Genomic DNA, 25,244 nt, shown 5'->3' with positions numbered 1-25,244 from the left:
TTTCAGAGTAGCAGCCGTGTTAGTCTGTATCCGCAAAAAGAAGATGCATCCGAAGAAGTGGGCTGTAGTCCACGAAAGCTTATGCTCTAATAAATTTGTTAGTCTCTAAGGTGCCACAAGTACTCCTGTTCTTCTTTTTAAGTATCTAGGTGGTGGGATAAGGGTGTATGGTTGCTGTAGAGCAAAGGGCTGGGGTACATAAATGCCCGACACTCTGTCTCCTAGCAACTGATGGCCTGGGCCCCTCCTCTGCAAAGGTGCCAACTGAAGGTGTTGGAGACAAAAAGATCAGGTGACCTCCTGGCCTGGGAAAGAGAAAAAGCCCAGAGAAGGGGGGGCTGGAGGGGGTTGGAGTTTGGAGCTGGCTGGGGACTGGAAGGGAGGGCAGACGGGGGTCTGCCTCGCTGGGCCCCAGAATGGACCCGGCAGAGGGGTCCCGTTCGCTGGACCTACAAGCTCTGTTTTAGACCACGTTACTGTCATCTAATAAACCTCTGTTTTACTGGCTGGCTGAGAGTCACGTCTGACTGCGAAGTGGGGGGTGCAGAACCCTTTGGCTTCCCCAGGACCCCGCCGGGGCGGACTCGCTGTGGGAAGCGCATGGAGGGGCATATGCTGAATGCTCCCAGGAGAGACCCAGGAGGTGAAGCGGTGTGAGCTTCTTGCCCTGAAGACGGTCTGCTCCGAGGGAGAGGAGGCTCCCCAAAGTCCTGACTGGCTTTGTGGGGAGCAGTTCCAGAGCATCGCCCGGGCACTCCATGACAGGTGGGGGGAATACTGTGGTTACCTTAGGCACGCTTGGCTTTCCGAGGCTGCGGTATGGGGCACCTCGGTCTGCCCTGGGACCTGCCATTTCCAGCTCTGATTTATTTCCCGGGGCAGGGCCCTTTGATCGCACGCGGGAGAGCTGGTGCCGCCCATCTGTGCCGCGGAGTCTGTCCCGGCACGGCTTACGGGGGAAGCCACTGAGGCTGCGTGGCTGGGCAGGGGAACGTGGAGGGGAACTGGTGTCTCAGACTGGACGTTACAGTCTGGGCATCAGGCTAATGTCTGGTCTACATGGCTGTTAAACAGCTGCTGCGTTCCACCCCAGAGGTGGCTGCATGCTAGTGGTGAGTGAATGGGTCCTATATAAACAGCTGCTGCGTTCCACCCCAGAGGTGAGTGCATGTTAGTGAGTGGATGAGCCCTATATAAAGAGCTGCTGTGTTCCACCCCAGAGGTGGCTGCATGCTAGTGGTGAGTGGATGAGCTCTATATAAAGAGCTGCTGTGTTCCACCCCAGAGGCAGCTGCATGTCAGAGGGGGGCTGAAGTAAAGAGAGCTGTAGCAGTAAGGTCACTCTCAGAGGCTTTGAGAGGTTTTGGTTATTAACAACACCGGGCTCTGCTCAGTCGCCCTGGAATGGCACCAAACACCCTCCTCCTCTTGCTGCAGAAGGCCCTTGAGTCGGGCCCAGGCCCCACGCTGGGAAAGGCTCCCCAGGAGCCGCTCTATTCGCCTGGCTCTGGGAGCAGTGACAACAGCTGGTCCTCGACTGACTCCTGGTTAGAAGGTCACATCAGGGACAATACCCTGGGGCACCCCTCTCAGGGCTCCCGCCCTGCTGACTTAGAAGGGATCAGACACCGTGCCCATGCAGAACTGCTCACCCCGCTGCTCCAGCCCTGCCAGCCCCTGCTCACATGAATTCAGCCTCACGGGCGCCCTGCGAGGGAGAGGCGTCCAGGGTCACAGTCAGTTCTCCGCTCGGCCCATGGCTTACACCCGGGACGGATTCGGCCCATTTCCCTCACTTGATGGCCGGGGAAGCGAAGGTGCAGAGGGCGGCAGAAGCCAGGCCACACCCTGAGTCAGGGCTTGTTCACATGGGTACATTATCCTGGTGTCAGGGCTCGTCCACACGACGGATGCTAGCGCGGCCCAGCGATGGCGCTGTAGTCCCGTAGTGCGGACGCTTCCTACAGCGGCAGACGGGGTTTCCCGGTTGCTGTAGGAATCAGCCGCGGAGCAGAGGACTGTGGATTTTTCACCCCCCTGAGCTATGTCGACCTGCATTTTACATGTAGCCCAGGTGTGAATTCAAACCGTGCTAGCTATAACCGATGGGGGGACGCTTTATCCCAGGACGAGGGGCTTTTTTTCCGGCTTAGCATAAGCCCTGTCCAAAGTGATAGATGCCAAGCCTAAAAGAGATACAGGCTTCCGGGGTCTCTCTAGTGGTTTAAATACTCATCTTATCTCATACTGGTATAACTTTCTCATACAGCCAAGCAGGCAGCAAGAGAATCCAGGCGTCCTGGCTCCCCATCCCCTGCTCTAACCACTAGACCACACTCCTCTCCCAGAACCAAGACTGGAACCCAGGAGCCCCTTCTGCTCTAACCACTGGAGACCACTGCCTGCCTGCAAGCTGGGAACAGACGCCAGGACTCGTGACTACATTTATCGGTTCTAACCCCTAGCGAAGACTCTCCTCCCAGAGCCAATAGAACCCAGGAGTCCTGCATCCAGTCCCGTGCGCTAACCGTTAGCTCACAACCCCACCACTGATTTTCCAGGCAGTATATATCGGGGAAGGGGGGGCGGGTAATGAGTCATTTTTTCTGAGAGGTGGGGGAGGTTCCCCTGAAATCGTCCCCTCTGATCCTCCAGTACCCCGCTGGGTCGGAGCCTTTACCCAGGGCTCGGAGCTGCCAGCAATCGGTGGGCTTCCCCCTGCCCATCCTGGTGCCAGTGCTGACTGGATAAGGCCAGACAAGCCTTTCATCTGTGGGAGTGTGGGGGGGGGGGGAGATAATCTGGCTGCTTTTCACGACCCATTTCCGCTCACTCCAGAGCCTGCTTCCGAGCCCTCGCTGCAATTTGACGGTTATTTTCTCGCCTTCCCTCCTGCCAGGAGCAGCGCCGTCTCGCTGCTTGGCTTTGGTTTTATAGCTTGTTGTGTGTCTGGCTGGTTTTTTTAAACAGACATTAGTCCTAATGCCCCAATCAGCTTGGCTTTTAAAAGCCATTTCGGCTCTGGCCCTTCAGCTGTCTCCCAGGCAAAAGGCATCCGTGCCTTCCCTCTCCAAAGGGGTGGGCTCATTTTCTTCTCTTCGGCATGTGAGTTCTGCAGAAGGGATGGACTGACAGCGCTGGAGCCTGTCGTACCTCAAGCCTCAGGTGGGGGAAGGCATCAGAGTTCCACCGTCTTCGAGCCAGGACTCCTGGGTTCTGCTCTGAGGTTAGATGGCTCCTTCCCTGTTGGCACTAAGGGAGCAGCAGCAAGTGCCAAGCGCTCGCTCTGAGTTCAGCGGGCAGAGGGCAGGACACTGGGGCAGCGGGGCCAATGGTCCCACTGACTGCAGCATGGACACCGGGCAGATCCCGGTTCTAATCACCTCCCACCCAGCACCTGGAACAGAACCCAGGAGTCCTACTCGTGCTGGGGACAGGGGGTGGGACTGGCTCTGCTACGGATTCCCTCTGGGACCCTGGGCAAGTCCCGGCCTCTCTTTGGGCCTGTTTCCCCATCAAGACACTGGCTCTGCTGTGTATGGCCTGGGGGATCGAGGGGAGACGAGCTAAGGATGAGCCGCTCCATGACACACACATGTACGCACCGCTCACCACACGGGTGCACACCTCCCACCGACACACACACACACACACACACATACACACAGTGCCCTGTGCACACGCCTCACACACACACAGAGCACCCTATGCACATGCCTCACACACACAGCACCCCGTGCATACGCCTCACACACACACAAAGCACTCTGTGCACACACACACACACAGCACTCTGTGCACACGCCTCACACACACACAGCACCCTGTGCAAACGCTCCCCACAGCACCCTGTGCACACGCCTCACACACACACACAAACACAAACACACACACACAGCACTCTATGCACACGCCTCACACACACACAGCATCCTGTGCAAACGCCCCCCACAGCACCCTGTGCACACGCCTCACACACACAGAGCACCCTGTGCACACACCTCACACACACACACAGAGCACCCTGTGCACATGCCCCCCACAGCACCCTGTGCACACACACACACACACAGCACCCTGTGCACATCCCTCACACACACAGAGCGCATCTGGTGCACACACCTCACACACACACAGAGCACCCTGTGCACACGTCCCCCCACAGTACCCTGTGCACACGCCTCGCACACACACACACACACACACACACACACCACCCGGTGCACACGCCTCACACACACACAAACACACAACACCCTGTGCAAATGCCCCCACACAGCACTCTGTGCACACACCTCACACACACACACACAGAGCACCCTGTGCACATGTCCCCCCACAGCACCGTGCACACACCTCACACACACACACAAACACACACACACACAGCACCCTGTGCAAATGCCCCCCACAGCAACCTGTGCACACACCTCACACACACACAGCACCCTGTGCACACGCCTCACATACTCACAGAGCACCCTGTGCACACGTCCCCCCACAGCACTCTGTGCACACATCTCACACACACAGCACCCTGTGCAAACGCCCCCCACAGTACCCTGTGCACACACCTCACACACACACACAGAGCACCCTGTGTGCACATGCCTCACACACACACAGAGCACCCTGTGCACGTACCTCACACACACAACACCCTGTGCACCCCATTCCCCCCCCCCCCCCCCCCCCCGGTTCACACAGCTCTCTCTCTTTCTCACACACAGAGCACTATAGCCGGGATATTCAGGATTTCAGAACGACCCGTGTGGCCTGGGGCTAACCCCGCGCCCTTTTGCCATTCTTCACGAAAACCCAGCCAGCGAGAGCGGCCCCGCCCCTCCCCAGAACAGCCAGCAGCCCAGGAATTGGGGCTGTCGCCTGGGATGCAGGAGTCCTAGGTTCAGAGCAGGGATCGCCCCGTGCCAGGTGACAGCGGTGAGCACCGGGCGATTGGCTCCTCTGGGGCGGGAGGCTCGCTCACTCTAGGTATTTCTCTCCCCCAGCAAGTGAAATCCCAGCCTGGCCCAGAGAACGTCCCGCGCAAACTTGCAAAAAGTTTCAGTTTCTGATGAAAAACCTGCTGCGTCACCTAATCCTCGCCCCGGTCCAGCAGCATCCCCGCCTGTGGTGGCGTTCACCGCCCCTCCTGAAGCATCCAGTGACGGGACACAGGGCTAGATGGGCCCTGAGTCCAGCCCCACACCGCTCTCATACCCTGACCCCCGATCCTGTCCCTCTCCTTGCACACCAGGGGTTATGCACTGCCCCCCCCCCCACCGAACACCACTAAACGGGAAAGAGCTGATTATTCTCCGCTTGCAAACAGGTGCCATGCTCCCGCGGGTTAATCCTCGCTCTGGGGAACCGCAACCGTCACAGCCCCGGGGCTTGAGTTAATGGTGCTGGCGACAGCCCGTCGTGCAGCTCCGCGCGGGCACATCCCCTCTTACCCTGAGTGTTTACAGCCACGCGTAAGGTGGAGCGTGGGTCCCCGGCGCCAGGGGCGGGCCGGGCGTCTCGGGCCGTGCCCGCCTGGGTACGGCCCGTGGGCGCCGGGAAGGGCGCGGCACTGGCGGTGGGACCCGCGGGTCGGACTTGCCCTGCGTTACCGGCGACAAAGAAAAACGTCAGGGGGACGCAGCAGGCTGGTGATGGCAGCATGAGTCTGCACCCTTGCGGGATCCGGGTACGGGGCCCCCTCCAACCTGCTGGAGGGCTGGATCACCCCCCTCCACCTACTGCGTTATCACCAGTGACTCCCAGTGCCGGCACAAGGGGCCAGAGGCCAGCGGCAAACCAGGTAGCCCAGCACCCCCTGCTGGGTGGTAAAATACCCCCTCCTGGATCCATCCCACTGGTGGCTGCAACAGGAGTCCTACAGATCAACGCTGGCTCTGCACAGAGCATACGCAGGGACAGCTTCCCTGCCCCCCTGCCCATGGGCCTGGGCCCTGCCCTGGAGAGACCCCCCTTGAGGGAGCGGGAAGGAGGAGCTCACTCGCTGGGCTCCATTCAGTCCTGGCCCCATTGATCACTGTAGGGTGGGCCTAGGTGCAGAGAGCCCAGGGCTGGGCTAGCAGGGGGCTGCGGGTCGGGATTGAGGGGCACTGGCAGAGCTGTGGGGAGCCCAGGGCTGGGCTAGCAGGGGGCTGCGGGTCGGGATTGAGGGGCACTGGCAGAGCTGTGGGGAGCCCAGGGCTGGGCTAGCAGGGGGCTGCGGGTCGGGATTGAGGGGCACTGGCAGAGCTGGGGGAGGGGGCAGGGCTGGGATAGGAGGGGGCTGCGGGTCGGGATTGAGGGCACTGGCAGAGCTGTGGGGAGCCCAGGGCTGAGCTAGCAGGGGGCTGCGGGTCGGGATTGAGGGGCACTGGCAGAGCTGTGGGGAGCCCAGGGCTGGGCTAGCAGGGGGCTGCGGGTCGGGATTGAGGGGCACTGGCAGAGCTGTGGGGAGCCCAGGGCTGGGCTAGCAGGGGGCTGCGGGTCGGGATTGAGGGGCACTGGCAGAGCTGTGGGGAGCCCAGGGCTGGGCTAGCAGGGGGCTGCGGGTCGGGATTGAGGGGCACCGGCAGAGCTGTCAGGGGAGCCCAGGGCTGGGCTAGCAGGCGGCTGCGGGTCGGGATTGAGGGGCACTGGCAGAGCTGGGGGAGGGGGCAGGGCTGGGATAGGAGGGGGCTGCGGGTCGGGATTGAGGGGCACCAGCAGAGCTGTGGTGGGAGCCCAGGGCTGGGCTAGCAGGGGGCTGCGGGTCGGGATTGAGGGGCACTGGCAGAGCTGTGGGGAGCCCAGGGCTGGGATAGGAGGGGGCTGCGGGTCGGGATTGAGGGGCACCGGCAGAGCTGTGGGGAGCCCAGGGCTGGGATAGGAGGGGGCTGCGGGTCGGGATTGAGGGGCACCGGCAGAGCTGGGGGGGCAGGGCTGGGATAGGAGGGGGCTGCGGGTCGGGATTGAGGGGCACTGGCAGAGCTGGGGGAGGGGGCAGGGCTGGGCTAGCAGGGGGCTGCGGGTCGGGATTGAGGGGCACTGGCAGAGCTGTGGGGAGCCCAGGGCTGGGCTAGCAGGGGGCTGCGGGTCGGGATTGAGGGGCACTGGCAGAGCTGTGGGGAGCCCAGGGCTGGGATAGGAGGGGGCTGCGGGTCGGGATTGAGGGGCACCGGCAGAGCTGTGGGGGGAGCCCAGGGCTGGGCTAGCAGGCGGCTGCGGGTCGGGATTGATCGGCACTGGCAGAGCTGGGGGAGGGGGCAGGGCTGGGATAGGAGGGGGCTGCGGGTCGGGATTGAGGGGCACTGGCAGAGCTGTGGGGAGCCCAGGGCTGGGCTAGCAGGGGGCTGCGGGTCGGGATTGAGGGGCACTGGCAGAGCTGTGGGGAGCCCAGGGCTGGGCTAGCAGGGGGCTGCAGGTCGGGATTGAGGGGCACCGGCAGAGCTGTCAGGGGAGCCCAGGGCTGGGCTAGCAGGGGGCTGCGGGTCGGGATTGAGGGGCACCGGCAGAGCTGTGGGGGGAGCCCAGGGCTGGGCTAGCAGGGGGCTGCGGGTCGGGATTGAGGGGCACCGGCAGAGCTGTGGGGGGAGCCCAGGGCTGGGCTAGCAGGGGGCTGCAGGTCGGGATTGAGGGGCACCGGCAGAGCTGTGGGGGGAGCCCAGGGCTGGGCTAGCAGGGGGCTGCGGGTCGGGATTGAGGGGCACTGGCAGAGCTGTGGGGAGCCCAGGGCTGGGCTAGCAGGGGGCTGCGGGTCGGGATTGAGGGGCACTGGCAGAGCTGTGGGGGGAGCCCAGGGCTGGGCTAGCAGGGGGCTGCGGGTCGGGATTGAGGGGCACCGGCAGAGCTGTCAGGGGAGCCCAGGGCTGGGCTAGCAGGCGGCTGCGGGTCGGGATTCAGGGGCACCGGCAGAGCTGTGGGTGGGGTGGGGGAAAGCCCAGCACTGCCCAGGAGGAACTTGCAGGGCACCTGCACATGCCGTGCCCGGCTCCGTGTACAGAGCAGCCAGCGTGGGCCCTACGCTCAGAGCCTGGGCCCAGCACCTCACTTGCTACGGCGCCGCGTGGCCGTCCCTGTGTCCTCAGCCCCAGTCCAGAGGGGTGAGAAGATGAGAAAGAGAGAAACCAACCCCACACTCTGCCCCATGCCGCGGCTCTTTGTGACGCTCCAAAGGACAGATTCAGCCCCCACCCCATGCCAGGGGGCATCGCCCGCCGCAATCTAACCCCTCTCTTCAATAAACCCAGCTGCCCCTTCCCGGCTGCTTTCGAACAGTGACCACGCACGCAGCCGTCTGGCCCTGCTTTCTCCTCCAGACCTCGCCCTTGGGGAGGACAGGTCGGGTCCTGGCTGCCTGGGGGCTACGAGGAATTCTGCTGCTGCCCACAGAACCAGGATCTGGCCTGCTGTATTCACAGCACGACCTTAGGGGTGAGAGCCGTCATGGCGGGGCCTGACTCGAGCTGTGCAGCACGGCCGGTGAGGGAGCCATTGGGTTCCCAACCTCTCTCCAGAGCTCTGGGAATCAGTGGCTCCGTCCCTGCCCTGGAGGAGAGGGCTGCGGGACATTCTGAGTGATGATGAGCAGAGATGGCGGGTGGGGTGATGAGAGGTGACGGGTTTAGCAATGGCGGCTAGGGGACCCGGTTAGTGTCGATGTGGATGGTGACAGACTAGCAACGCAACTCCTGGCACCCATGGAGGGCACCCTCTGCCCTCTCTCCATTTTGCCACCTTGCCAAGCCTCACTGGCTGGTGAGCATTTTGTCTGGGCGTGGTCGGGCCTGGTGGGAGCCATCTTTGGACACCAGGCTTCAGCAGACCCAGACTCCCAGAGCAGGAGACACCCGGCCTGGCCCTGAGGGAGCTTATCGCTGTCCCAATAGGATGGTGAGGGGGATTCGTGGAGGGTGTTACCCTTACCCAACAGGAAGCAATGGTGGTACTGCAGACAGGGGGGTCCTGGCCAGTGGCACAATGCTAATACTCTGTGGGGTCAGGGGATTCCCAACATGGCACCCTCATGGAATAATCCAACATGGCGTCACCAAGGGGCATCCCAACATGGCGTCCCCATGAGGTGGTCCAATGTGGCATCCCCATGAGGTCTCACAACATGGCCTCCTGCTGAGGTGTTCCAACATGGCATCCCCATGAGGTGTCCCAACATGGGGTCCCAATATGACGTCCCCATGAGATGTCCCAGTGTAATGTCCCAACATGGTATCCCCCTGAGGTTCCCCAACATGGCGTTGCCAAAGGTTATCCCCATGAGATGCCCCAACATGACATCCCAATATAGAGTCCTCATGGGGCATCCCAACATGGGCTGTCTCACTGTCCTGTCCCCATAGGCTGTCTCAATACGGCGTCCCAGCATGGTGTGCTCATGGGACGTCCCGATGTTGGGGTCTCAGTGGAACTGGGACAAGCCCTCTGTGTTGTAACGCACCCTCAAACTCTCCCCGGCCTCGGGGTGGGGGATGAGAGCAGAACCGCGATGAGTAGTAAACCATGTAGGGCCCGTCCCTCCCGAGGCTTTGGGGGGAGACGTCACAGAGGGTTGGGGGTGAGGGATCTGGGGGGCAGCAGGGTTGGCGGGAGGGTGAAAGTGAGGGAGGGGTTCACTGACCATACGATGAGTCACTGGCACTGTTGTGATTCCCCGTGGAGGTCACGGCGTCTACGGAAAGGAGAAGAGAGAGGGAGCTAGATATCAACAATGAACCAAGTGGGGAGAGGGGGCAGGAATGGGGAGACTGCAGCAGAGCTGGGGGGAATGTCAGGGTGGGAAACTACAGGGCAGGGGAGGGGGGGGGTTCAGGGATTCATCCAACCAGGCCAGCACCTGGTCCACCTGCTTCCTGCATCTGAGTGACGCTGCTAAGGGTCTGGGTGGGTCCCAGCATTCCCAGCCTGGGAGGCCTGGAGCTCGGTTTGCAAACTGGGGCCCTTGTGGGTTCAGTTCATGGGGCTTTTAGCAAGAACTGCCCCCATGGTCACAGCTCTGGGTTGCCACCAGGTGGAAACCAGAGTCCAGGAGGTGACAGGCCCCACGCTACCAGCACCCTAGAAAGGCAAGTCCCCAAAGCCCATTCCTAGCTCCCCTTATCCAGCCAGTGCCCTGGCCTGGGCCCAGCTCGGTACTAGCCTCCTAGCAGCGAAAGGCCCCATACCCCCTTCCTTGCCTCCCGGATCTCTCCAGTCCCCCCGGATGGAAACACGAGGATTTTCCCCCTAGAATCCAGCTCCAAATTTTGCATCTCTCCACAACAGGCAGAACCCGGCCCCCCGCCGGCCCCACACCTGCGATATGACAGGGGGCTGCAAACCGGATGGGAATTTTTCCTTTTCGCAATTTAAAGAGGCTCAATGATGAAGAAACCATGATGGCTGCTGCCTCCTCCTCTTTCCTCAGATGAAGTTCACGCTCCCACGCAACAGCTATTCGCCCGCCGCCAGGCTGTCAGAGCCGGGCCTCCGGGGGCACACGGCCACTTTTGTTCTGCTTGGCCAGGGCTGTTTTATGGGCAGCCCGGGATGCTGACTCATCCCGTTTCTCCTCCGCGGAGACCCCCAGCACTTCCTGCCCCTGCAGCTGCCGCTGCTGGGGGGAGGTGGCCCTGGCCCCACTTACCTTGACAGCTCCCCGGCTGCTTGGCTGCGTTCTCAACATCTTGTTCGAATCCGGCCCTGGAAGGAAACCAAGGGAGACCGCGGTGAAGGAGCCTGTCGCCTCGATTAGACCCTCTGCTCGTTAATCGGGGCTCCAAGAAAATGATACAGAGATAAACCTAGAGGCACGGGACCCCCTCCCCCGAAGCAGCCCCCCCGAACCCCAGCCGTCGCTCTGCTCGGAGGAGCCTGACGTAATGTCTTCCCTTGGCTGGTTAGTTGGTTTGATGTCAGATGCAATTTACCGCATGGATGTTTAGGGTCTTAGACGCGTGGCAAAGGTAGGAGGGAGTCGGGGGGAAAGCAGGGAAGGCCATCAGGAAGGAGCTAGAGTGAAGAAACCAGGAGATCTGGAATTCAGGTGACGGCGGTTAGGAGAGGGCTCTTCCACCCTGCCCCCTACAACCTGGGCTCGGAAGCAAATGAGGCTCAATAAAAGGACCCCCCCACACTGCTCTCGTTCACACTATCACCCCCGCCCCCAACCCTTCTGGATGCAGGGTCACCACATGGCAGAGCTGGGCTGCTCCCAGGTCCACACTCCCCCCCCCCAGCATTAAGGTTTCCACTTCGCAAACAACATCCAGCCTGTGGCTGCAATGGGCTAGTGGGGTCATAAAACACTCCATATGGAACAGACAGTGTCTCCACGGAAGTGTGATGTAGTGGTTAGAGCGGGGGGACTTGGCGTCAGGACGCCTGGGTTCTGCTCCTGGTTTGGGAAGGGGAGTGGTGCCCAGTTGTTAGAGAAAAGGGAACTTGGAATCAAGACTCCTGCGTTCGAGTCTCTCCATTCATTCCAGGCTCTCATGCCTCAGTTTCCCCATCGGTGAGATAGGGACGCTTGCCTAGACCTATCTCTTTTGGGGCTTACAGAACAGGTGAGATGGGGCGTGACCCACACTGAGAGATGTTCAGCTCAGAAAGCTTCACCCTCATCATCTAGTTTGACCTCCTGGCTGTCCGCCAGCCATAGGACTTCCCTGAATTAATTCCTAGTCCGAGTTGAACGCAAGCAGGTCTTTTAGAAAAGCAGCTGGTCTTGATCTGAAAAGGTCCAGCGAAGGAGAGTTCCTGGCGCCGCTAGGTCATTAGCAGGGCCAATGGTTAATAACCCTCGCTGTTAATGTATTTAGCTTGACCTCCCAGCTGTCAGGTCGTGTTGGATGGAAGAGCCCTCTATTATCAAATTTCTGTTCTCCTCTAGGTACCGCTAGACTGTGATCAAGTCACCCCTCAATCTGCTCTTTGTTAAGCTAAACAGATTGAGCTCCTTAAGTCTCTCACTATAAGGTTTTCCAATCCTCAATCTCGTGGCTCTTCTCTGACCCCTCTGCAAGAGGGAGGGAGTGTACATAAGACAGGGACACAATGAGGGGTGGGATCCAGGTGGCCCCTGACCAGACGACCGAAGGCGGATGGACCTGATCTGAGAGCATGGCATAGCTACCTGGTACACAGTCACAACATCTGGTTTACACTAGGTCGACCCAACTATGGGACCGCTCAGGGGTGTGACCGATGTGGTTCAGACTTTCCTAGACCCATGGAAGAATTCTCCCTCCGACTTAGCTACTGCTTCTCGGGGAGGCGGATTAACGACAAGGATGGGAGCACCGCCGATGTCGACATGGAAGCATTTCACCATAAACCATCTAACACCCATTGCGCAGTATGATCCCAGGAACTGACAAACCCACAACCTTGATTTCTGTCCTTCCCCCACTATCAAACCGCTCGGACCCTTTCCAGAGCCGACCAGACAATCCCCTTTCGAGGCGCAGAAATGTATTGTCCTTCTGCCTGGGATGGAAGCCAAGCCTCTCTGACTGTTTTTGCCAAAGAGAGGAGTTAAAATGTCCAAGGATGTGAGGCCAATGGCCGGGGCCGGGGGAGTCCCTGCTCTGCCTGGGTCAAAGCTGAATTTTTTGACCCGGAGCACGCTGCTCCAGGCCACAGAACACGCCTCTCCCCCTGCTCCAAAAACCGCTTCGTCGCAGCCTATCTCAAAACATTTCAGCTTCCGTGAAATTTCAGTTCATAAAATACGTTCCTACCAGCTCCCCCTTCCTCCTCTCCTCCCGGCCCCGCATGGGCTGGGTTTCAAGGGTTCCTTTCTAACACCCAGATCTGGCGGGTCTCCCAAGGCAGGCCGAGGACCCAGGAGTCCGGGGGCCGCAGGAGCTGACGTGGCTGAGCCCAGCTGCCTGTGTAGCCGGGGAGCAGGGGTTTGTCCCGAGCTCTCTCAGGGACGAAGCCTTTCGTGCCTCCCCCGCTAGGCGCCCTGTTCTGCAGCTTCAGAAGGCGGCATGCTGGGGAGCCCTCTGGCTAGTGCCACTGCGTCTCCGTCTCTGTGCATGTTCCCAGGCATAACCGAACCCAGAGCCCAATATTCCCCGGGCAGCTGTTCCCCAGCACAAGTTCCTAATCAGATGCAGCTGGGAGGCACGGCTGTACTGCCGCCGAGCTCCATACAGCCTAGGAGCCGGTTTATTTGTGCTGCGGCCCTAATGAGGCTAATTACAGGTTTCGTGCCCTGTGGTTCTCTCATGGTCCCCACGCAGGTGTCTTCTCCAGCAGAGGGCGCTCTGGAGCACACGCCTACTGGGTCCTGGCCAGCCAGGGTGATGGAGGAACTGGGAATCGAAGGGAATGGCTGACACAGGGCAGGGCCCGAGGGAAGTCACTGCATGGACACATGCACAATGCTCCCGGATGGGCACACGGCTAGCTCTGCCGTGGCATGGCGGCACTCAGATTGCTTCTGCAATACGCCCGCTTAGCGCCTACGACTCTGTCTCCCTCTAATGGTCAGCCTGGCAACTGCACCAGCTCACAGAGAAAGGCGCCACTGCCCCCAGAGGGGTGGAGCGAGGCAGCTTTGTGCATTACGCTTCCCAAGGGGACCCAGCCACTGAGCATTCCCAGGAGGGTGGGGCTGGGGAAGGGGAGCTCTGCTAACCATCTTTGCCAGCACATGGGCCTCGGGCCTGGTTCTCCAGAGCCAGGCATGGATAGCACAGGCGGGTACACAGAGCAGGGTGCTATCAGATGGCACCGGCAGCCTGTCACACCCACTGTGCGCTGGGGAAAATGACTGTGCAATCAGGGAACAGGCGCGCGCCAGCTGTGAGAACCGGATCACACTCGCCACAGCTGTGTGTGTGTGTGTGTGTGTTACACCCCCGCTGACGGGAAGGGGCTTTCCTCACTGTCACCCTGGGGACTCAGCTTGGGGACAGCTATCCGTGCAATCTGTACTGCCGAGCTCCGTGGGATAGGAGCTGATTCAGACGGTGCAAGAGCGACGCAAACTGAGCCCGAGAGTTGGCAGTGGCAGACAGGCCAACCCCGCCGACCGGAGACGCAGAGGAGGGACCCTGTGTGAAGGAGACAGACACAGAGCAGTGGGAGAGGACAGGAGAATCTGAGCGGGACTCTGCTGCCCTGAAGTGGGGGTGAAAGGCCACTGTCCTGATTTGACTGGTGCGAATGAGCACACACCAGGTGGGCAATGTGTAACAGGCTCAGGGAGTGGTGCAGTCGGCGGGGCAGGGCAGCTAGTCAGGGACATACGGTAAATTCTTCCATCCCCCAGCTGAGTTGTGTCAGGGCACATTTGAAACCTGTATCTGGTTTACTTCAACAGCCATCCCTTGTGCTGGGCGCAGACACTGACCGGGGGCTGCAGACCCCTGGGAAATCCTCCGCCCCTCCCAATCTCTAACCAGAGCCACTCACCTGATTTCTTGTCCAAAAGCCACACACGCTCCCGGCCGGAGCCAGACACAGTATGGATCGCGGGAGGCCAAGCAGCTCCTGTGGTGGATTGGGAAGCAGATCAGACACAGAAATGCAGGGCTGGATGGAACCTTGACAGGTCAGCTGATCCAATCCCCTGCACTGAGGCAGGACTAAATATTATCTAGACCATCCCTGACAGGGTTTGTCCAACCTGCTCTTAAAAACCTCCAATGACGAGATTCCGAAACCACCCTAAGTAATTTGTTTGAATGCTTAACTATCCTTAAAGTTAGGAAGTTTTTCCTAATGGCTGACCTAAATCTCCCTAGCTGCAATTTAAGCCCATTACTTCTTATCCTATCCTCAGGGGCTAAGGAGAATAATTTATCACCCTCCTCTTTATCACAACCTGTTACCGACTTGAAGGCTGTTATCATGTCCCCGACTCGGTCTTCTCTTCTCCAGACTAAACAAACCCAATTTTTCTAATCTTTCCTCGCAGGTCAAGCTTTCTAGACCTTTAATCATTTTTGTCGCTCTCCTCTGGACTTTCTCCAATTTGTCCACATCTTTCCTGAAGCGTGGCGCCCAGAACTGGACACAATACTCCAGGTGAGACCTTATCAGCGCCGAGTAGAGCGGAAGAATTACTTCTCGTGTCTTGCTTACAACCCTCCTGCTAATACAGCCCAGAATGATGTTCGCTTTTTTTGCCACAGTGTTATATTGTTGACTCATATTTAGTTTGTGATCCGTTATAACCCCCAGATCCCTTTCTGCAGTCCTACTTCCTAGGCAGTCATTTCCCATTTTGTATGTGTGCAACTGATTGTTCCTTCCGAAGTGGAGTACTTTGCATTTGTCCTTATTGAATTTCATCCTATTTAATTCAAACCATTTCTCCACTTTGTCCAGATCATTTTGAATTTCTAATCCTGTCCCCGAAAGCGCTTTCAACCTCTCCCAGCTTGGCACGGTCCACAGACTTTATAAGTGTACTCGCTGTGCCATTATCCACATCTGTTATGAAGATATTGACTAGAACCAGAGAAAGGAGAGATCCCAGTGGGACCCCACTCGATATGTCCCTCCAACTTGACTGCGACCCATTGATAACTACTCTCGGAGTACACTTTTCCAGCCTGTTGTGCACTCATCTTAGAGTAGAGTCATCTCTAAGCTATATTTCTCTAGTTCAATTACGAGACGGTCATGTGAGACAGTATCGAAAGCCTGACTGAGGTTGAGATATACCGCATCCACCGCTTCCCCCCATCCACAAGGCTTGTTATCAGTGAAGGGTATTAGGTTGGTTTGTCTTGACAAATCCATGTTGACTGTTATTTATCATCTTATTTTCTTCTAGGTTAGGGGTAGGCAATCTATGGCACGCGTGTCGAAGGCGGCACGCAAGCTGACTTTCAGCTTGTGTGTATATCTCCTCAATATATGTTTCACTCTATATGCATCCGAAGAAGTGGGTTGTAGCCCACGAAAGCTTATGCTCTAATAAATTTGTTAGTCTCTAAGGTGCCACAAGTACTCCTGTTCTTCAAGCTGACTTTCAGTGGCTCTCACGCTGCCCGGGTCCTGGCCACCGGTCCGGGGGGGCTCTGCATTTTAATTTAATGTTAAATAATAATAATAATGGAGATACCCTATCTCCTAGAACTGGAAGGGACCTTGAAAGGTCATCGAGTCTAGCCCCCTGCCTTCACTAGCAGGACCAAGTACTGATTTTTGCCCCAGATCCCTAAGTGGCCCTCTCAAGGATTGAACTCACAACCCTGTGTTTAGCAGGCCTAGTTTAGTTCTATATTATAGACTTAGAGAAAATGTATGACTGGCACGCAAAACCTTAAATGAGAGTGAATAAATGAAGACTCGGCACACCACTTCTGAAAGGTTGCCCACCCCTGTTCTAGGTGTTTGCAATTCGATTGCTTAATTATTTGCTCCATTATCTTGCCAGGTACCCCAGTTAAGCTGACTGGTCTGTAATTCCCTGGGTTGTCTTTAGTCTCCTTTTTACAGCTAGCTATTATGTTCGCCCTTTTCCAGTCCTCTGGGATCTCTCCCGTCCTCCATGAGTTCTCAAAGATAGTCACTAACGGCTCACAGATCTCTTCAGCCATCTGCTTCAGTAATATGAACGGTAGCAGCCTGGTCGGGGCTAGCCAACCTCATGCTCCAGGGCAAAATCAGATCATCCTCTGAGGGCCAGGAAGGAACCCCCCACTTCTGCCCCCAGGAGTAGTTAATGCTCATGTGGGGGGTGGTTACCTGCCTTCAAAACAGCTGGCATGGGACCCTGTCAGGAAACCAGACAAGATTGATCACGGGTGTGTTCTGGGGCCTGATTCTGTCTTCACTTATGGCCCGATCCAAGGCCAGTGAAGTCAGTGGGGGGACGTCCCTGGGTGTCAGATCAGACCTTGGTTTGATGCCCGTGTCAGTGACGGACTGATCCCGGGACACGCGAGCGTGAGAGCAGGGCCAGGATGTCCAGCGTGTTCCTTTAGCTCCTCCCGCCCAGAGGGCCAGGGGTGCCGCTGGGTCGGGCAGGCTGCACCGGGCGGGGGAACTACAAATGCGAGGCAGCGGGGAACTCCTAGGTTCTGGGCCCGGCTCCACCGTCTGCGTGACCCCTGTGCAATGAGGCGAATGGTACTGGGAGCCGCAGGGATTAGGCAGCTAAGAAGCGCTAAGGATTAGAGCACCGAGCAGCAGTGACTAGCCCATGTGGAGAGGACGCAGCTGGTAACACGTGCTGCAGAGACACCAGCTCACCAGCTCCCTCCCCCCGCCGGGGGCCACTTTCAGCCACGTAGAAAATGAGGCTCAGAGAGCAGAAGTGACCTGTGCGAGATCACACATATCACTGGCAGAGTTGGGAATGGGACCCAGGAGTCCTGGCTCCCTTCGCCCTCGCCCACTCCTACCACTAGACCCCAGTCTCCTCCCAGAGCTGGGAATAGAACCCAGGAGTCCTGACTCCCTTCCCCCTCCCCCGCTCCAACCACTGGACAGGCCCCCATGCTTCTAATGCCAGCCCGGTTCTGCTTGTTATCCCCGCTCCTGACGACTCGGAGGGGGGTTGCTCAGGGCTTCGCTGGGGGCTTTTTATAGGTGGTTTTAATTGCCAGATAAAGGTCAGTGAGAGATTGCAGGGGGCTCTGGGTTTCTTGGAACTGGCTCGGGTCGGACATCTACACCTGTCGGGGCTGGGACACGGGCCAGGCAGGGGCACTGGGGGAGCCAATGGCTGCTTACGGTGCAAACACACCCTACGCTCACACACACACACACACACTCCCCCTCGACACACACACACATGCTGTACACCCCCCACCCTACACACACACACACACAGATTTCCCCAACATGCACACCCTCTCGACACACATACACATGCTGTACACCCCCACCCTACACACACACACACTTCCCCAACACCCTACACACACACACTCCCACCCTCTTGACACACACACACATGCTGTACACTCCCACCCTACACACACACACACACACACACAGACTTCCCCAACACACACACCCTACTCACACACACACATGCACACGCACACACTTCCCTTTGACACACATACACATGCTGTACACCCCACACCCTACACACACACACTTCCCCTCAACACACACACGCACACTTCCAACAACACACATACACATGCTGTACACTCCCCATGCCCTGCACACACACACAGACTTTCCCCAACACACACACCCTACACACACGTGCATGCTTCCCCGACACTCAGATACACACTTCCCCCGACACACATACACATGCTGTACACCGTGCACACACACACACTCCCCCACCTGACACACACACACAGTTCCCGTCCCTCTCACCCCCCAGCATGCGCACTGTGTGAATGGAGCCCCGGGCCCTGCTGGACCTTCGGGACTCTGCTGGGAAGGGTCCCTCCAAGCCCGGGGGGCAGCAGGCCCCCGCCCACCCCACGGCCCTTCCCCACTCACTTCCAGCAGCTCCCATAGGCGTCGCAGCGGCTGAGTGGCACGCGGCGCACGCAGCTGGAGAAGGCCACGTACAGGGCCTGGTGGGCTGTGTCCAGCTCCAGGCCCACAATCCGCCTGTCCTCCCTCTTCACGTTGCACCTGGGGCCGAGCACAGAGAGACAGAGTCAAAACCAAGCCCACGCCCCCAGTCCCCGTGCCGACCTGAGCCCCTCCTCCTACGAAAGCACAGGGACAGCAGAAGCACTCTCCCTGTTTGACAGGTGGGGAAACTGAGGCACGGAGAGGGGGCGGGGTGAAGACTCCCAGGCTAAGCAGCTAGTCAGTGGCACAGGGGAATAGAACCCAGGAGTCCGGACTCCCAGGTGCCTTTGCTAATCACTCAGCCACATCCAGGAACAGAACCCTGGAGCCGTGATCCCCCGCCCCCTCGCTCTAACCACTAGACACCACTTCCCCAACACTGAGGCCAGAACCCAGGAGTCCTGCTCTAATCCACTAGGTCCCACGCTCTCCAGTGAGCACTTTGCTTGGTCTCCATCTCTCCGTCCAGGCGCCCCTCCCGCAGGCTGTGCCGAGCGCCTGCTGCCCCCCGGCTGCACTCACTGGGCTGGGCTGTAGACGCTGATCTCCTCCAGGAGCAGGGTCTCCACGCTGGAGTTCTCCTTAGTCCCGGTAAGAACCTTCAGCACCTTCCCGTCCTCCGAGCCAAGGAACAGCACCGTGTAGTTCCTGTGGGGGCCGGCGGCCGTGTCGACTGCCAGCTGGGTCAGCTTGTACCTGTGGGGGGTGGCAGGAAGCGAGGTCAGGGCATGAGCCTGGTGTAGAAGCCATTGGACACCCAGACACATGAACATGCCTGTGCACCCACATGCCCACGTGGGTGCACACGCCCCTGCACATGCACTACTGCACAAAGGAAAAACATACAGACACGGGCACATACCCATGCACACGTGATCACACCTGCAAATGCACGCACACGTGCACGACGGGCACACACAGAACCGTATCTGGGCATGGCACACGCCCATGCAAACGCACACAAGGGCACGCACGCACGCACATGTCACGCATGTGAACACACCCATGTGAACACGTACACATCCGTGCACACCGGTACGCGTGCAGAGGCTGGTCTGTCGCCAGGGCCCAGGTGGTTTATTCTCACTGATCACTGGCCAAAGACCATTTGCTGGTAACAGTTTACTGGCCCCAAAGGATCCCAGCCCGAAGAGCGTGGGGTCGATTGCCTCTGCCACTGATGGCTGCCCCTCAATCCCAGGCACAGCTTGGTGCGGATCCCCTTCCCCAACTCCTGGCGGGCCGGAGGATCAGGCCGCATGGGGCTGTTTAGGGTGAGCCAGCAGGGAACGGGGCGGACGGGCCCAGAGGACAATTTAGCAGGGAAAACGTCCGGACAGCATCAGCTCCCGGGGGAAGGGCTGGGAGTCCCCTCCCCAGGGTCCTTTCGCCCTAGGATGAGACAATGCCTTGGACCATCTTGATGGGGTAGATGGGCGCAAATGCGGTACAGGAGAACCTGGCCCTGGGCAATGGGCTAGGTGGGACCTGGCCGGGCTTGATGGTTTCCCACCTCCCCAGGAGGCCTCGTCCCTTTCTTGGCTGCCTCTCCAGCCCCAGCGCCCACGTGGTACCTGCTGGTGGTCTTGGTGAACCAGGGCCTTCCCGTGGCGGCGGGCACGGCCTCGTCCAGCAGCGGGTAGGACTTGATGAAGGCCAGTGTCTCGTCCGGGAACTCATTGGAGGTTCTGTACCCAGCTGCTTGGCCAACGCTGGCACAGCTGCCGGGCCTGCAGGGACGGAGAGAATCCAGATGTAGGTGTGGGTGGCCCAGGAGTGGCAGCTCATCTGGCTCTGGGTAGGGGGCAGTGCCCCCTCCACTGTAGCTGCTCCACATGCCCAACTCCCACTCCCATCCACAGCGTTGGACTGGGGAGTCCCCAAGGGAGCCGATGTTGCATTAACCAAACCTCGTGTCCATCTCTTTACATAATTAAGGTTCCAGGGTAAAACCCCCTAGACCCCATTTCCTGCCCCCTCCCCTGCTTGGAAGAGGCTCCCGCCCCTGCTCCAACCACTAGACCATACTCCCCTCTAAGAGCACAGAGAGGAACCCAGGAGTCCTGGTTCTCAACCCTCTGCTCCGATGCCCAGGCCACTGTTCTAGCCTCTAGTCCCAGGGCTGGAAATAGAACCCAGGAGTCCTGGCGTCTGGCCCATTGCCTTGACGGGCTGGCCAGGGGCTGTGCCCAGTAACAGCCCACACACATCCTGCTCCATTTCGGGGGGGGGGGAGGGGGCTGTTTACCTGGGTTTAGGCACCTTCTCCTCCGGGACTGGGGTCCAGGCGGAATCCGCGTTCTTCTGCTCCTTGAACTTGCCGGCGAACGCTCGCTCGATGTCGTCCAGGTAGAAGGCGCAGACGGCCGAGCCGGTGATGCTGGGGGGTGGGAGAGATGAGGGGAGGCATGAGTGGGACTGCCAGTGGCTCCAACCTCCACCCAGTTGCTGCTGGGCCTAGCTCGGATTCACCCGCCCCCCCCGCCAGCCATCCCCCTCCCCGTCACCTTCAGGCCCCGACCTCCCGAGGGGGCTGCAGCAATCTAGGGGGCTAACGGGGTCAGAGGCTGCGACGTGAGGGGTGGGGGTCACAGTCAGTGTATGGGCACCTGTGGGGCTCACACTGAGCAAGGAGGGGCTAGGGCCCCATTGCCCCCCCCCCAGCATTTCAGTCCATCTCAGACCCTCCACAAGTCCCCCTCCCCCGCATCCCGTTCCAATCCCACCCCACCCCAGGACTCTCCTCCAGCCCCTCCCATCCTGTCCTCCCTACGCCCCCTCCTGCCCAGCACCCCCTCACCCAGCCAGGGTCCTTCTCCCTTCATTCCCTGCCCCACACATTTACCTTACCCCCAGTCAGCACCCCCCCAGCCCTAATTCTCCCTACACCCCCCCATGACACCCCCAGTCTCTTTTCATCCCCCCATAATGGGCACGATCCATTCCCCCCGCCCAGGTCCCTCATCCTCCTGGGAAATGGCCCCCACAGTGGAGGGGTGAGGCCTCTCCCAGGTGGGTCCTAGCGGCTCATCTCTGGTGCCATCTTCCCACGCTTGGAGCTTTTATTACCTCCCTGACCCTGAGCATGGCTCTGAATCTTCATCAGGGGCCATTAAACCTCGGGGCTACAGTCCACAGCTCCTGGGGTGTCCCGGAATCGCCCGCCCCGTCCTGGTTTTCCCTTTGGCCCTGTGCCGCGTGTGTGCTGGAATGTTCCCCCCCCCCCCCCGCACACCCACGACTCCCCAGACATCCCCACCGCACGGGGCTGGGGCCATTCGTAAGCGACCCTGTCAAATCCGAGGGACGGCTTGAGCGCATTTCGGCTGATCAGAAAGGCAGCGGTGGCTAAGTGATGAAATACACCAGGCGGGCCGCATTTCTCTCCACTAGCCACCCTGCGGGAATGGCAGAGGCTTGTCGTTTGCCTGTTCTCAGCTAATCAACCCTGTGCCAAGCCAGGCTCCCGCCGGAAATGCTCCAGGGGCCTCTGGCACAGTTCTTCCCTCGCAGCCCTTGGCTTTAGATCAACGAACAGCTCCCCACCCCAGGTAACGGGCAAAGGAAATCCTCGGGGTCATGCAAATGCCAGCTTGTTCTTGTAGGGTCTTCTGTGAGCACTAGGGCTGTGCATGCTGGTTTGTTATTGTAGGGTCTCTCGGGGTGCTGGACTGTGCACACTGGTTTGTTATTGTAGCGTCTCTGGGCTGTGCACTCTGGTTTGTTATTGTAGCGTCTCTGGGCTGCACACACTGGTTTGTTATTGTAGGGTCTCTGGGCTGCGCACTCTGGTTTGTTATTGTAGGGTCTCTGGGCTGCGCACACTGGTTTGTTATTGTAGGGTCTCTGGGCTGCGCACACCACTTGTTATTATAGGGTCATTTATAAAGAATCCCAATGGGCTTTGCAGGCAGGAAGTGACAGGGCGATGGGGGAGGCACAGCAGGGGGATTTATACATCCGGGCCCCCTCCCACAGCTCTGTGCCCCCCTCTTTCAACCTTTTCTAACAGGCTCCTCCGCTCCACATCGGAGCCCGTCACTGACAGGAATGGATGGATCCTCCCACCCCCCTGGGAAGCAGGAACGTTTCCTTATCCCCATTGTACTGATGGGGAAACTGAGGCACGGTGCGATCACGTGACTTATCCATGGTCACATGGGAAGTCAGCAGCAGAGCCAGCTCCCTCCTCCCCCAGCTGGGGAGTGGATCCCAACTCTTTCCCTCCTGCCAGCACCCTCAGACTCCTCCCTCCTCCTCCCCAAGAGGCCCCTGAAGGCGCAGGATGTCTTGCAGGCACATGGCATCCCAGCGCCATGCTCCAGGGCCTGGCACCCTGGGTGCTGCTGGGCCGTTAGCAAGAGGCCCCAGGAGGACCCGCCCCATCGAGCGAGCTGGCAGGGCTGGAGGGGGGCTGCAGTACCTGTTGGATTGGGTGGTGAACACCCCGAAGATGGCGGGGCGCCCGTTGACCTGGAAGACGTCGGTGACCGCCTGCAGCACATCGAAGTAGAAGAAGGCGTCTCCGGGCACGGAGCAGTTGAGCCGGGCCTTGAGGAAGGAGGTCCAGTACTTCTCCAGCACACGGGGAGACCCCCCCATGTCGTTCTTACACACCCGGCCCACGCGCGAGAAGATCACCTGCCGGGACAGGGCCCTGGTTACGGGGAGGGGCCGGCCGGCCCTGCCGGGGGCGCTAACACTCAGCTCCAGCCAGGGCCAGCCGGGGCAAGGCTTCGCCTTTGGGCTGAGTGCTTACGCTGCCGTGGATTAAGACGCTGGGGGAAGGGGGGTGTTCTCTTCCTGCTGTGGGGCTCCACTGAAGCACGGCCTGGCCAGAGGCCACAGCAATGGGCACACAGCGGGCTCCAAGCCTAAGGGGCTGACTGTTCAAAGTTGCTTAGTACCCAGCAGCTCCCATTGAGCATCCCCCCATGGAGAGCACCGGGGAATCCCGCCCATCCCCCCCATGGAGAGCACCGGGGAATCCCGCCCATCCCCCCACGGAGAGCACCGGGGAATCCCGCCCATCCCCCCATGGAGAGCACTGGGGAATCCTGCCCATCCCCCCCATGGAGAGCAACAGGGAATCCCGCCCATCCCCCCCATGGAGAGCACAGGGGAATCCCGCCCATCCCCCCACGGAGAGCAATGGGGAATCCCGCCCATCCCCCACGGAGAGCAATGGGGAATCCCGCCCATCCCCCTGACAGCAACGGGACAGGGATTTAGAAAGGGGCTTAAAGGGTTCAGGGATCCCCTCGGCTTTCCTGTCTATGGGATTTAGATGCCCAGCTTCCTTCGACCCCATTGCAAAGCCCAGGCTGGGAGGTGCTAGGCCTGGCCCCTTTGGCCGTCAGGGCGCTACCATGTCCGGGTATGGCCACAGTGGGCTGTGGGTGCCCCAGAGGGCATGGTGCCCCTGACTGCCAGCATGCCAACCCCTACCCGCCATAGTTGCCCCCCATCCCTTGGGGCCTGGCCACGCTGAGGCCCCTCGGCCCCCGCCCAGCACTCACCCTGCCCAGGGTGGTGTATTCCATGGAGATCTCCCGGAAGAAGAAGTAGACGTAGTTCCCGTACTCCAGGGCGTGGAGGAAGTGGGGTTCTGGGGGGAGGGGCAGAGACAAGGGGTGAAGTGGGGAGGAGCCATTATGGTAGATGTGTTTGTCTCAGGCACCAGCCACATAAGGAGCGCAAAGCACTTGGCAGGTATTCATTCAGGACGCCTCAGAGCCCCGCCCCCCGAGGGCTGGGTACAATGTTATCCCCACTACACATGGGGGGAAACTGAGGCAAAGGGTGGGGAAGGGGCTTGCCGGAGCTAGTAGCAGAGCCAGGGATAGAATCCAGAAGTCCTGACTCACCTGCTCTAACCACCAGACCTCACTCCCCTCCCAGAGCTGGGAACAGAACCCAGGAGTCCTGGCACCCAGCCCCCAGCTCTAATCACTAATTTATGCTCCCTGCTAGTGCTAAGGTTCCTGCTAGTTCCCTTGATATGAGTCATTTGCTTCCCTGTATTCCGATGTATTCCTGCTGCTCCCCCGCCCCCCACCAGCCGGGGCTTCCCCGCGGCTTCTGGCCCCCTCACCTCGCAGCCACTTGGAGTCGTACTTGATGGTGCGGAGCACGGGGCTCCTCTCGCCCAGGCTGCGGTAAATCACCGTGTCACTGGCCTGGAAGTCTGCCACGGTGGCTGAGTACAGGTTCCCGTCTGGGAGGGGGGAGGAAGAATGAGAGAGAGGTGAGGGAGGGAGGGAAAAGGGAAGATTAGATACATAGATAAATAAAGAGAGGGAGTGTATGGGGATGGATGGATGGATAGATAGATAGATTGTATGGGGATAGATAGATACATAGACAGATAGATAGATAGATAGATAGATAGATAGATAGAGGGGTTGTATGGGGATAGATAGATAGATAGATAGATAGATAGATAGATTGTATGGGGATGGATAGATAGAGGGGTTGAACGGGGATGGATGGATAGATAGAGGGGTTGAACAGGGATAGATAGATAGATGGGGTGTATGGGGATAGATAGACAGACAGAGGGGGTGTATGGGGATAGATAGATAGATAGATTGTATGGGGATGGATAGATAGAGGGGTTGAACAGGGATAGATAGATAGATGGGGTGTATGGGGATAGATAGATAGATAGATAGATAGATAGATAGATAGATAGATAGATGGGGTGTATGGGGATAGATAGATAGATAGATAGATAGATAGATAGATAGATAGAT

General features: G+C 59.1%; 1 protein-coding gene across 4 annotated transcripts in view; it reads right to left on the bottom strand.

The window, feature by feature from the left end:
- SEMA6C (semaphorin 6C) overlaps window positions 1-25,244 on the bottom strand; it is a 91,874-nt gene that overhangs the window by 6,901 nt on the left and 59,729 nt on the right. For 2 of the 4 annotated variants that reach the window (XM_054011409.1, XM_054011410.1), the window contains exons 9-19: window positions 24,584-24,706; window positions 24,009-24,097; window positions 22,913-23,130; window positions 20,738-20,869; window positions 20,064-20,219; window positions 19,012-19,185; window positions 18,409-18,546; window positions 14,398-14,475; window positions 10,619-10,674; window positions 9,614-9,664; window positions 5,457-5,606 (exon numbers count right to left, since the gene is read on the bottom strand). In XM_054011409.1, coding sequence (XP_053867384.1) covers window positions 5,457-5,606; window positions 9,614-9,664; window positions 10,619-10,674; window positions 14,398-14,475; window positions 18,409-18,546; window positions 19,012-19,185; window positions 20,064-20,219; window positions 20,738-20,869; window positions 22,913-23,130; window positions 24,009-24,097; window positions 24,584-24,706 — 1,365 coding nt within the window. Of the gene's footprint in view, window positions 1-5,456; window positions 5,607-9,613; window positions 9,665-10,618; window positions 10,675-14,397; window positions 14,476-18,408; window positions 18,547-19,007; window positions 19,186-20,063; window positions 20,220-20,737; window positions 20,870-22,912; window positions 23,131-24,008; window positions 24,098-24,583; window positions 24,707-25,244 lie in introns of those variants that run through there. The other 2 variants (XM_054011411.1, XM_054011412.1) reach the window with 2 other exon arrangements.

Source organism: Malaclemys terrapin, chromosome 21 (assembly GCF_027887155.1).
Source record: "Malaclemys terrapin pileata isolate rMalTer1 chromosome 21, rMalTer1.hap1, whole genome shotgun sequence".
Lineage (NCBI taxonomy): Eukaryota > Metazoa > Chordata > Testudines > Emydidae > Malaclemys > Malaclemys terrapin.
Note: the sequence above shows the minus strand (reverse complement) of the source record. Positions and strands in the feature narration are given on the sequence as shown.